The 13,160-nt window shown below is 42.1% G+C and overlaps 2 protein-coding genes across 15 annotated transcripts in view; one reads left to right on the top strand and one right to left on the bottom strand.

Moving 5' to 3' along the window:
• The window catches only part of Rev1 (REV1 DNA directed polymerase), a 79,051-nt gene extending 75,296 nt beyond the window's left edge, over positions 1-3,755 (top strand). For 12 of the 13 annotated variants that reach the window (XM_021258073.2, XM_021258072.2, XM_004844432.4 and 9 more), the window contains 6 exons: positions 494-727; positions 1,403-1,523; positions 2,097-2,317; positions 2,420-2,576; positions 2,862-2,964; positions 3,349-3,755. In XM_021258073.2, coding sequence (XP_021113732.2) covers positions 494-727; positions 1,403-1,523; positions 2,097-2,317; positions 2,420-2,576; positions 2,862-2,964; positions 3,349-3,460 — 948 coding nt within the window. In that variant the 3' untranslated portion in view covers positions 3,461-3,755. The remainder of the gene's footprint in view (positions 1-493; positions 728-1,402; positions 1,524-2,096; positions 2,318-2,419; positions 2,577-2,861; positions 2,965-3,348) is intronic. The other variant, XM_021258074.2, reaches the window with a different exon arrangement.
• A 708-nt stretch (positions 3,756-4,463) lies between these two features.
• The window catches only part of Eif5b (eukaryotic translation initiation factor 5B), a 75,931-nt gene continuing 67,234 nt past the window's right edge, over positions 4,464-13,160 (bottom strand). For both annotated transcript variants that reach the window (XM_004844429.4, XM_021258080.2), the window contains exons 18-24: positions 12,530-12,661; positions 11,346-11,477; positions 11,172-11,248; positions 10,914-11,078; positions 9,267-9,405; positions 5,195-5,356; positions 4,464-4,901 (exon numbers count right to left, since the gene is read on the bottom strand). In XM_004844429.4, coding sequence (XP_004844486.2) covers positions 4,794-4,901; positions 5,195-5,356; positions 9,267-9,405; positions 10,914-11,078; positions 11,172-11,248; positions 11,346-11,477; positions 12,530-12,661 — 915 coding nt within the window. In that variant the 3' untranslated portion in view covers positions 4,464-4,793. The remainder of the gene's footprint in view (positions 4,902-5,194; positions 5,357-9,266; positions 9,406-10,913; positions 11,079-11,171; positions 11,249-11,345; positions 11,478-12,529; positions 12,662-13,160) is intronic.

Below are 13,160 nucleotides of genomic sequence, written 5' to 3'. Positions count from 1 at the left end.
TCTTCCAGCTTGCTGCTTTTGTTGGCAAACTCTGCATCAGGTGACAAACATGACCTTGATCCTCTCTTGCAAAATTGTAGAACAAATTAAGTTTGTGAACCAAGGCACCATTGTTATTTGTACTTTTCTGCAGTCTTCCGTCTGAAAGTAGAGTTTCTGACCCAGCACTGTTACCTATCCTAGACATTTAACATTGGCTCTTGCCCTGAGTGAGCTCCTGTTGTGAGCTACTCCGGAAGTGCTTGTGGACCTACCTGATCTGGTGGTACCGTACAGTAGTGAACACTGAACCTCTAGACTTGGGCATGCCTTCAGGCTTCTTTGGTAAAAGGACACTTCCAGAGATGTGCTGCCTTCGGGGAATGGTAGCTTTTCTACCTGCTGGCTTGGTGTACCTTATGTTCATTATCTTAAAGAGGTTCACTTTCCCACATAACCTCATCTCAGAGCACACTTTAACTTTCAGCTCACCATGTTATTTTGCTATTTATAGCTTGATCAGTCTGTTTTAGAAGCACTTCCGTCTGATCTCCGAGAACAAATAGAACAAGTCTGTGCTATTCAGCAAGGGGAGCCAAGTGGTGACAAGAAGAAAGAACCAGTAAATGGCTGTAATACAGGAATTTTGCCACAACCAGTTGGGACAGTTTTGTTGCAAATACCAGAACCTCAAGAATCAAACAGTGACATAGGAATAAGTATTATAGCCCTTCCAGCATTTTCACAGGTAGGTTAAACTTAGGGACCTTCTGCCATAAAGTGTTCTTCTGCACCCACAGGCTAATACTCACTGTGTCCTGCAGTGAAGGGCAAGGGGTAGCTGGCTCAACCCCACTGCATCTGTAGGACACAAAAGTGACTGTCTGCCTCATTTGGAAACATGAAGTTTGGTAACAAGAGGGAAGAGGTGGGGTGGAGAAGGCACAGTGTGGTGCACACACTGCCCAGAAGATAGGAAGTCACTATGCTTCCAGCACTAGCCAGAGTGAGGCTGAGCGACACCCGTGCAACAGGGTAAAGGTGAACATAGTAACACCTTGTGGTCCTGTTGCCTTTTCTTGCATCTGTTCTGTTAGTATGTCTCTTTCCCTGATTATCCCGTTGTAGTTTTATTTTTGAAAATCAATTGGTAATCACATTTAATTCTTTATTCTCACCCTGAAGTTTCCAAAGTATATTGAGAATTTATACAGATCAGAAAAGTGTGGTTTGAAAACTGCCTGGGCCAGGGATTTAGCTCAGTGGTTCTGGCGCCTGCCTTGTAAGTGCAAGGTCCTGAGTTCAATGCCTGGTATACCACCCCCCACCCCCAAAAAAATAATAACCTGCCTAATTTGTGAGAAATGTAAGCTAGCTGCTAGAGTGAACTCAGGTTTGACTTTCACCTTCCCTTTTCCATTAGGTGGACCCTGAGGTGTTTGCTGCCCTTCCTGCTGAGCTGCAGAAGGAGCTGAAAGCAGCATATGATCAAAGACAAAGGCAAGGAGAGGACCCCACTCACCAGCAGCCCGCTAGTGCATCTGGTGAGCCTAGGGAGTGTCATGTCCTAGAGGAGCAGAGCAGCGGCATCCCTGTTGTGCTGTTTGTCCTGTCAAGGGCTCTTTGTCTGGAATTACAGTATGAATAAACGGACAGCAGGGCTGAGGGCTGGCATAGTCCTGGTTGCAATAGTACCAGTATTCTGGACTTGTAACACTTATTCAGTCTGTTTTTAAAGAATGATATCAAGAATCTTTGAGCACTACCAAGCTAATTGATACTGTTACTTGAACCAGAGGATGCAGACTTCAAAACAAAAATATGAAGGCTTCACACACTTAAAACTACATTTACTATAAAGATAACATTTTTTGAGCTTATAGCTTAGAAGGTACGATTTTGAATACTCAATCTTCTTTTAATCCTTAATGTCCACCCCAGTATAGATAAGGAACAGGAACTGTACAGCCTGCCCTTTCAGCCACTGCTTATGCAGGGCCCCACTCTCAGCAGGTGTTTGGGGGGTGAGGTAGGTGGAAACAAAGAGGAAAAAAATCCCTGGGGACTGTCCATACTCATTTGTTGAAGATCTTACACACGTAACCCTCTTCTTTCAGAGCCAAAGAATCCTTCACTTCAGCTAAAGCCAGTAGCAGTGAAAGATAAGAAAAAAAGCAAGAAAAAAACTCCCATCAGTCCCCCCAAAAAGATTCAGAATCCTCTGAAAAATATGCTGCTTAACAGTCCCGCAAAAACTCTGCCAGGGGCCTGCGGGAGCCCCCAGAAGTTAATGGATGGGTTTCTGAAACATGAAGGACCTGCGGCTGAGAAGCCTCTGGTAATCTTTTTGAACATTACTTTAAAACTTGCCTTTATCAGATCTCAGTGTACCTGGTACTGTGTAAATACAGCACTTTTGTCCTTTTGTTTTCTTTAATAGGAAGAACTCTCTGCTTCCACTTCAGGTGTGCAAGGCCTGTTTAGTTTGCAGCCTGCCCAGCACAGCTGTGTTAGACCTGTGGCACCCAATCTAGCTGGAGCTGTTGAATTCAGTGACGTGAAGACCTTGCTCAGAGAATGGATAACTACAATCTCAGGTTGGCTTGGCTGGTGTCGGGTGCTATGATTTGAGAGCAGGAACAGAATAAACTATACAGATTTAAGTTTTCTGACTCTTAACGTGCTTCAACCAGCTCCCTTCATTGTTTTGAAGTTCTAGGAGTTGCTTTGAAAAAGTTACTTCCTGTAGCCTGTTCTTTTGCTTGCTGTTAAGTCAGTGGAACAGCTGTAGAAATGCCAATTCTCCTTTATCCCTGCAGATCTCTGCCTTTCTCCTTCAAACACATACACTGGTCCTCATTTGAGGTTTTTCCCCTCCCTAGATCCAATGGAAGAAGACATTCTGCAAGTTGTGAAATACTGTACTGATCTTATAGAGGAAAAAGATTTGGAAAAGCTGGATCTAGTTATAAAATACATGAAAAGGTGAATATTCAGTTCTTTTAAGATGGAAAAAATGCCATGTCAGCATCTAATTAGGGGTACATGGAGCAAGTGTTAAACTTCCTGGCAAACTATTCTTCAGGGCTAATAAAAATGATGCTCTTTTGAATCCCATGAAAATGTCACAAATGGTGACAGAATGCAAAGTTCAAAATGAGGTTATTACCTTGCAGGTTTACATCCAATATGGATTAAAATTATAGGAGATGCCTTTCCTTTTGAGTGATTGATAGGATTTTACTTTTTGGCCAAAAACCACTTTTATGAATTAAAACATAGGCAATGATGAAGATAGTTCCTTCCTCAGAATCAAGCATTATCTTCAGAGAGGTTTCCTAATGATACTTCTTCTTTCCCCACCTTCAGGTTGATGCAGCAGTCGGTGGAATCAGTTTGGAATATGGCATTTGATTTTATTCTTGACAACGTTCAGGTGGTTTTACAACAAACTTATGGAAGCACATTAAAAGTTACATAAATAATGCCAGGAAGCCTGGTGCTCTTGGCTAGCTGTGCCATAAGTGCTTGTGAGGTATTTGCAAAAGTGCATGACAGTGATGCTGTTTTTATAATTTTAAATTTCTTTTTAAGCAAGCGTTTTGTACATTTGTTTTCAAAAAGTGCCAAATTTGTCAGTATTGCATGTAAATAATTGTGTTAATTCTTTTACTGTAGTATAGATTCTATTTACAAAATGTTTGTTTATAAAGTTTTATGGATTTTTACAGTGAAGTGTTTACAGTTGTTTAATAAAGAACTGTATGTATATTTTGTACAGGTTCCTTTTTGTGAGTCTTTAAAAACTCAACTCTAGGAAGCACCTACTATTTGTCACACTTAAAAGACTGAAAACTCACCAGGCCACACTGTCACAGGCTCTGAAATTCCTGAGAGGTTCTTAATACACTTATTTCATACTTGAAAATACTTCAAACTTTTTTCTTTAAACACCCAAAAGTGACCTAAACTCTTATTATGAGTGTATACTCAATTTCTCAGGGCAGTCCTAATTAGCTATTGTCAGATTACTAGCATTGACCCAAATAGTTAATTTCCTATTTGTTGCCCTTTGTACCTTTATGAGGAAATATACATGATAGAATTTTCTAGAATAAAATAGACAAAAATATAAAGTATCAAAAAATCCCTATTGACCCTAATCTGAGAATCTACGCTGACATGGAAACCTAGCAGCGCTTTCTGGTATTGCAGTGTCTGTTTCCTTTATTGGTACTTTGGAATTGTGAGGGTTACAATGGACTCTCATGACTATACAAGCAGTAAAGAGCAGCCAGCTAAGCTTTACACCATGGTTTCACACAAAGCAGATAAATATCAGAATGCCTAATTTTCTATTTAAAAAATTCCTAAGGGCATATGGCAGAAGAATGCTGGAAAAATCAATGTGGGAGGAATACGTATAAAGATGTGTTTCTTACATCAAAAAAGTCCCAAGAATCACAAAATCTGCAGAAGCTTGGTTAATCAAATACTGCAGGACTGATTTAATCAGTATAAAATTGAAAGAGCTTTAGATCTGTAATAAAAATCCAAATTTGGGGAAGGGCAAACTTTAAAACAGCAGCCAAGTAGGGAGAAAGGATGGGGCAAGGAGGGTGAGAGAACAGGCACGCTGGAACTGGGGACGGGTAACTGACCACTGTCAAACCAGTGTAAGTTTCTTGGTTTCTCATGGAAAACATTTTATACACCTAAATCCATCACTGTCCAGAAATGTCTGTTCCATTTTTTGTCTTGTCTTGGTATAATATTATATTGCATTACTTCAATTCCTGCTCCATGTGGGAAAATTAAATGATTTCAAACACTTTCTTCAGCTCCACGATAAGCTGCCAGTCACTCTTCTGCATTTCATCTCGGAACCAGTCTTTGAGGGCATCAATGGACTGCCGGCTGATCTGCAATGCCCAAGGCACAAACAAGGTAAACAGGATGAACAAATAGGCCACAGAGAGCTTAAGCAGAAGAAAGGGAGCCAAGTCCACACCACCGAGAGGCATGAATCTGGTATCCTGCCATTGGCAGTGCTGCTCTGCCCAGGGGACACAGGACAAGGTCCACACCCACAAAGAGGCCCTACTGCCTCGGGGTAGACCTGAGGATGGGCCCCAGGGACTGAGTTTACAGGGCCAGAAGAGCTACACATACAATAACCAAACCAAAGAGGCTCCGATTTTCTTTTGGCACTTACCTTACTGACTAGAATGTCTGTGGCTTCAAAATGTCTCCCAAACATCTTGGGAGACTCGCCAGGGATAGGTTCTATTTTGACACAAACTTCTTGTCCTTTTTTTGCAACATCTACTTGTTTGTGGTTTATTTCAATACTTGTTACTATTCCGATGTCAACAAACTGTAAATAAGACAATTACAAGGTAGGTATTTAGAGGAGTCCTGCCCTGAGGCACAAGAGAGCTCCACTAACACTCGTGGCCTGCTCTAAAGCCCTGCACTTGGCTCTGGATTCATCACTGAACATCTCCACAGCAGGATGCCCTGGCACCCACCTATAGCCCTGCCCTCACAAGATGACTGATGTGCAGTGTGCAATTTCGATGGTGCTCCTTGGATCCACTGTCATTTTCGATTCCTGCTCTGCCCTCTCATGGGACAGCTGCCCTATTAGGAGGGAATCGAGGTTCTGAGTCAGGAATGAGTTCAAAGCAATCAGAAGTTAGAGCTTCTTTAATAAATGGTGTTGGAAAAATTGGGCTTCAACTTGCCAAAGATTAAAACTAGACCTATATCTCTCACCATGGACTAAACTAAAATCAAAATGGATTAAAGATCTAAATATTAAGATAGAAACTCTGAACCAGTTGGAACAGAGGTTAGGTAGAACCCTTGAAGACATCGGTGTAGGAAAAGATTTTATGAACAAAACCTCAGTTGCCCATGAACTAGCACAAACAATCAACAAATGGGATCTCTTCTTATTAAAAAGCTGCTGCACAGCAAGAGAAACCACCAGCAGTGTGAAGAGACAACCCACAATGTGGGAAAAAATCTTCACCTGCTCTTCCTCAAAGGTCTACTATCTTGAATCTATAAAGAACTTGAAAAGATCAGACCTCCCAAATTTAAAGACCCAATCCAAAAATGGGCATCTGAAATGAACAGACATTTCTCAGACACAGAAGTAGAAATAGCAAATAAATACATGAAAAAATGTTCAACATCACTGGTCATTCGAGACATGCAAATGAAAACAAAGCTGAGATTCCACTTCACTCCAGAAAGAATGGCTGCTATCATGAAATCAACCAATAACAAATGCTGGCGGGGCTGTGGGGAAAGAGGAACCCTGCTCCACTGCTGGTGGGAGTGTAGACTGGTGCAACCACTGTGGAAATCAGTATGGAGACACCTCAAAGAACTAGGACTGGAAGTCCCATTTGACCCTGCTATTCCACTGCTGGTGGGAGTGTAGACTGGTGCAACCACTGTGGAAATCAGTATGGAGACACCTCAAAGAACTAGGACTGGAAGTCCCATTTGACCCTGCTATTCCACTGCTGGGGATCTTCCCCAAAGAATTAAAAGAATCATAGCACAGTGATATATGTGCACCCATGTTCATAGCAGCACAGTTTGTAATAGCTAAAACTTGGAAACAGCCCAAATGCCCATCAACTGGAGACTGGATAAAGAAAATGGTTTTTTTTATAAAATGGAGTACTACTCAGCCATACAAAATGAGACATTAGAGACATTTATAGCTAAGTGGATGCACATTGAGGCAATACTCTTAAGTGAAATAAATAGGACACACATGAATAAATACCGAATAGTTTCTCTGGTGTGAGAAACCGAAAGTGTAAATAAGGACTAAATGTATAATAGGTCATGTGAAATAGGAAGAAAAGGGGCAAAGGGGAAGGAAGTGGGAGGGCTAGGGGAAAGGATAGAAGGGAATGGGATTAATATGAGAAAATGGAAAAATAGGAACAAAATCTTTGTAAATAGGAATGGAGAGGTTGAAGAGAGGGCTGGGCGAGGGTGAAAAATAAGAACAAGAGAGACTATGTAAAGGTGCAAATTTCCAATGATGAATGTCATTATATTGTATACCTAAAACATACCAATGATTACAATGAATAATCGATAATGTAAAATAGGAAGAAAAGGTCCAAAGGGGTAGGGGTAGTGAGAGGGGCAGGGGAAAGGAAAGAAGGGAAAGGAAAAAATGATTAAAAAAATGGAAATAAAGTCTTTGTAAATAGGGAAGGGTGGAGGGCGTGAAGGGAGGGCTAGGAATGGGGAAAAAATAACCAAGATGCATTATGTAAAGGTACAATTCCCAATGGAAAAAAAAAAAAAAGTACATTCATGTTGTTGTACAACATCATCATCATCCACCTGTAGAACTTTGTTCATCTTCCCATCCTGAAACTCTGTACCCATCAAACAATCATTCCTCATTCCTCTCTTTCCAGCTCCTGGCACACACCATTCATTCTGTTTCCCATCTCTATGAATTCAAGTACACTGTGCTATTCTCTAGATAAGCTATTTACAATGTGGACTATATGCCTATACCCAGGGAGTGTATAAAATAATACATTAGGTCAGGGACAGGAAAGAGAAGCTCATTTATTTATACTTCTAAAACTAAAACAGCTGGGCATGGTGGCATATGCCTATAATCCCAGCACTCAGGAGGCTGAGTCAGGAGGATCGCTGTGAGTGCAAGGCCAGCCTGGGCTACATAGCAAGACCCTGTCTCAATAAACAAAACAAGAGAGAGAGAAAAAAATAAAAAGTAAAAACTTAAAATGATCAGAAACAATATGTTTTACTTATATTTTATATAAGAGATGACATGGAAACTCTCATTAGAGCTGTATGTTAAGAAAATCCCTAAGGATTCCACAATAAAGAGGGCTGACATTGACATTTTTTCATCCTCTGCTATTTTTTTTTCATTTTCAACATTTTCTAAAAAGTACCTGGTGATGAGGATTTATAGATTGTATTTTCTAGATTTTACTAAATGCACCTTCACAAGGTAGATTAATAGCTTAAAAGGGAAACTGGATTAAAGATACAGGGAAGAATGAACGATGAGAAAATGACAGCTGACATTTATTTGCTCCTGGTGGAGCAAATAATTACGAAGACAATATATAATTAGGAAGACATTTAAGAATGTTATTTGTTCCACCTTTAGCTTGTCTATTATTGATTTGTTATGTTAAATGTAACAGATTAGTAATATAATACATGTGTGTTATTTATAAATAATTAAATGTACATATACTGATTAAAAAAAAAGAAGTTAGAGCCTCAGTGTGCAGATTAAAAAATGACAAGTTGTGAGCAGTGACACAATCCTGGAGTTGAGGGGATGAGGGGATCCTGGCTGCTTTGAGAAAGGGCTACGAGAGATCAAAACAGGGAGAGCTCATTTGGTAGAGGAGGCCAAAGCCGCATAGGAAATAAATCCCACAGATAATGTCCTAGCTCAAGCCACTGAATTAGAAGATACCGAGTGCCATCCCACTGAAGGATCCAGGTCTGCACAGGCAAAGCACTAGATGATCCTGGAGCAGCTCACTAACTCCAGAAGTAGGGCAGGTCAGGTGGCAAGGGTTCCGCATGGTCAAACGAGGTAAACAGTATGAGGAAGACGAAGTATAAGATAACACTTGCATCTACAGGATGCTTCATAATGAGGGCACCACAATTCTGCAACTGAGTACTGACCGACTCAATGTGGATTGCCAGTGGGTACTAAAGCCACAGGGATGAAGGTGAGGGGAGAAAGATGACGTTCAGGGGGACTGAGTGCTGAGTCAGCACAGACAGGCACCAGTGTGACCCAGGAGGCACCAAGAGACCCCGGGGCCCTTCCTATAATTCTAACCTGTATCTAGTGAGGAGGGGCACACAAACCCAAATGGAAGGATAAATTGCAAAACAGTGGGTTACACTTCAGAAGCATGGGGGACCCTTTGTGACAGCTGGGACACAGAGCGATGTGCATTGCTAAGCAGGGCCTCCAGAGGCGATTTGGGAGAAACTGGTGTACGGGTGAGGACTCGAGGTGACCGGGTATCGCTGATGTCCTACTGATTTTTCTTAGGAATGCAGACCTAGGAGGAAGGTCAGCTCTGACATCACGTGCTAGGAGTCAATACATTTAAGGACTGGTATATCCCAGTACTGAGGTACAAATTACACAAGGTGTTAAGCACTGCTTGTTGTAATGTTTGGTTTTGTTCCCCCCACTGAGAACATTTTTAAGAACAATGAGAACTCACGTTCTTGCTGGGGACACACATGGGTGTCCCTTGTTTCACCTGACCTGCTTCCACAGTCACTCCTATCACTATTGGATCTCGAGAATTGAAAACATACTGAGGGAGGATTTTCATCTTGCAGGGAAATACTGCTATGTGCCTGAAAGGAAAAAAAGAAAGAACTTTTAAGCTTACAAAATCATTTAAACATTAAAAAAACAACTAACCACACGGCTCCTACACTGGGTGGAACAGCTCTGCTCCGAGGCCAGGTGAGAACAGGCCAGCCAGACTGTGCTACTGGGGAAACCAGCCCAGTGTCCCTCTCCACCCGCACCACTTCCTTCCTCCTCGTCCTCCCTCTGCCTGCACTGCTGCTTCCCAAGCCTTCACTTTCTTCTCAGTCTCAGCCAGTAAGGAGTGCAGCACAGGAGTGTTCTGTGCCCAAACCAAAAGGCAAAGCCTGGCTCCTGAAGACTTCACATTCTAGGCACACCTGTGGGACAAATCTCGGGGCACACAGGAAGTCTTCGTTGGGGACCACAGGGCATCCATTCATATTCTCTTCACCATATTCCTACACTGTTGAACCAAACAGCTACTGCAAGGGCAGTTTCCCTGCTCTGCTTCTCAAGCAAGTGGGACCCTTAAATGGGTCCTAGCAGGCATCCTAACACGTGCGAGTCTCCCCTCTTGTCAGGTTTCATGGTCTCCAGTGAGCATATTCCAATTTAACACTCAATAATTACCAGTCAACTCTAGTTTAAAAGTGCATCCGAAACTCAGCCATCACTGCCCACTGCTCTGCAATACCTAACACCACACTTTCCTGGACTGCAGGAGCTTCCTAAGAGCTCCTAACCACCCACTGTCCACAGAACCACCAGCCTGGCACCAAAGGCTCCTCACAGCTCAAAGTGAGCTCAATCCTTTCCACAGCCTACTGGGTCCTTCCTCTACCACACAGGTCCTGTCAACTCTGAGCTCCTTGTCTGCCACAGTCCCCGACAGTTTCCTCTGCTTCAACTGGCAGGGCTACCCCGAATGCTGCTCTGCCTGGACACGGCCTGCATGACTCATGCAGTCTTACGCTGCAATGCCAATAAGGGCCTAAGGATATGAGATGCTGTCCCACTCCCACTACTAATTGCAGCCACTTCTCGATGCTTCTCCTGAATCTGCTGGTTTCCTCTCCCAGTGAGAGTGAGCCAGAGCTCCAGGAGAGGGAGCCTGGCCAGGGCCCGGCTGTGTCCTCCAGCCCTAATGGAAGGGAAGGTGCACAGGTACTCAGTGTTTGTGGAAAACTACTTTTATCCCACAGACCCCATTCCTTTGCTTGTCTAATTTTCACACTAACTTTATTAATTTCATGCAATCCCAGATAAGAAATTCGAGCCAGATAAAGCTCCCACATTTAGTAATTACTAACCCATTAATGAGACATAAGCACTCCAAATTGAGTACTAATAAACTGAAAGGCCACCGAGTAACCTCCCACACACTGCTGGAACAGAACATCCTGGGGTCAGGGATTTGGGTCAGGACAACCACTTCAGGATGCACCCTCTGGCACACGAACAAATGCCACGCTTTTCCCTATACTCTTCTAGTATTTAGTAACTCCCAACTTCACTACCAAAGATCCATAAGTAAACAAAAACAACTTACTTAAATTCTTCTTGTTTCTGTTTCTTGTAGTCTTGCCTATATTTTGTAAAGGCATCAAATAAGTGATAAATAATTTCTGCACTAAAAATTCTAACTCCTAAACTATCAGCCATTTCTTGTGCATCCCGTTCAATTCTCACATCAAAGGCCAAAATTACTGCGTATCTGAAAGTTGAGAACACATCAGAGATCACTCAGTGAAACAGGACGTCACAAGGAGTGGTATAGAAAGAACAGGCAGTAAAAGTGATTACTTACTGAGGGTCGTGTTCCAGCATCACGGAAGCCTTCATGACATCTTTCTTGTGCACAGGGCCAATGTTGATTCCTGCATACTGTAAAAATGGGTTTCGGGTTTGCGTATATCGGGTAACGTAACAGCACCACAGACCATGGCTACCAATGAGTGTGGAGCTGAGCACGGTTACTTACGGGCACTTCTGAAGTTTTCAAAAATTCAAGTAGAGCTTCCAAAGAGCCCAGTGTAGAGGCCTGGACATAGACTCCTTTTTCTTCTAATTTGATAGCATTTAGTGTTTGCTTCAACTCATGAATCAATTCATCCTTGAAGTAAGATTTCACAAGCATGTCAACACATCTCTTACTCTCAGCAGCCTAGAATTAAACTTCTTTTTTTCTTAAATACTTTAAGGCTCACAGAGAAAAAAGCATTATAACCTGTGCCAGCAAAAAAGAAGGGGACTGGGCAGACATGTCCTACCCCTCTCCCACTTCACCATTTATTTATTTTTGGCAGTACTAAGGATTGAATTTGGGGCCTTCTCACTGAGCTACCTCCTCAGTTTTTAAAATGTGAGACAGGGTCTTGCTAAGGTAGGTCGGGCTCAAACTTTGGAGCCTCCTGCCTCAGGTGTGCACCACTATGCCTGACACCTCTGTTTTAGGCTGACTTTGAAATATGTTTAACCTCTGATCCAATATGGTTGATGGGTGGGCAGAATGAAATAATAGATAAAAATAACCTAAAATTTAAAAGTACACATAAATGTTACAAAAACTGCTTGACTGTTTCAAATTAGTGTGAGAAATACACTGATTAATGATCTCAGCAGCTTTTGATTTTTGACCAAAAGTAAGTGTCATTGAAAGACATGTCAGTACAGTGCCTATTCAGCAGCGGCGGAGAGAGACATAGCCCTGTGGCAGAGGTTCCCTGAGTGTTGCCTGAAGAAGAAAGGTGGCCCAGCACCAAAGAGGGGGAGCTGGTAAGAAGTTGTATTTCTGATGGACAAACAGGGTTTCACATGTTCACAGAGGGGCTCTCCATGCATTACTGTCCCACTAGGTGGCTGGTGTCATCTGATGGGACTCTCCCATGCCACCCGATGGGATAGGCATCCATGTACCACCAGTGGATAAAGCCAGCAGAAATGTGTTAATAAAAAAAAAAGCACCTTCTAGCTTTTGACTGTATTATACACGCCAATTCCTACAACTGTACAGAATGGTCATTCAAAGCCAAGTTGACTTAAGAGGCCAGCAGATGACAGGCTTTCGTCACAAAGATGAAGGTGCCCATTCAGTCACTGATCCTACCAAGTGCCCTGGTGACAAACAGGAATTCAACTAGCTTTGGAGAAAAAAATTAAACTTACTTTAAGAACAGGAATTTCATCTTCTTTATAAGCTACCAGGAGGGGTAAACCAGCCAATGTTTTCTCCAGGTCTTTTCCAAGAATCTTTACTCCCTGCGCTGCTTCTACTTCTTTATGCTTTTCATACTGGTTCTATAGGAACAAGAAGACATTTTCCACAATGTTTATTTAAAAAGTGACAGCACTGAAAGGTGATGAAATAACATCATGACTTTGGGGTTAAGAAAAATTTCTTAAATTGGACACGAAAAACAAATACCACAAAAAAAAAGACTGATGAATTCAATATTAAGTATTCCAATCGCACAAAATACAAGAGAAAAAGTAAAAAGACAAGTCATAGAGTAAGAAAAGATATTGCAACTCTTAAGTAACAACAGACTAGTACAGTAAGTCCCTGACTTAATGAACATTCTAGTTATGAACTTTCACAGATAGGAACAGACCTCACATTATGAACATTTGTAGATTCAAATATATCACAAAAGTAGCTCACTTGTCTGCCAGACATTGTCACAGTTGTGCTGCTGTGTGCTTACTGAACAGTGTGACAGTGTTCAGCACTACAGTGCAATCAGAGCCTGGGATGTCTAGAAGCAAGAGGAAAAGCAGTGGTGATGTGGAAGGGATG

The sequence above is a fragment of the Heterocephalus glaber genome, unplaced genomic scaffold, assembly GCF_053883595.1.
Source record: "Heterocephalus glaber isolate CG9 unplaced genomic scaffold, H.glaber_assembly_v1.0 deba00000470, whole genome shotgun sequence".
Lineage (NCBI taxonomy): Eukaryota > Metazoa > Chordata > Mammalia > Rodentia > Bathyergidae > Heterocephalus > Heterocephalus glaber.
This window is presented reverse-complemented; position numbering and strand designations above follow the sequence as displayed.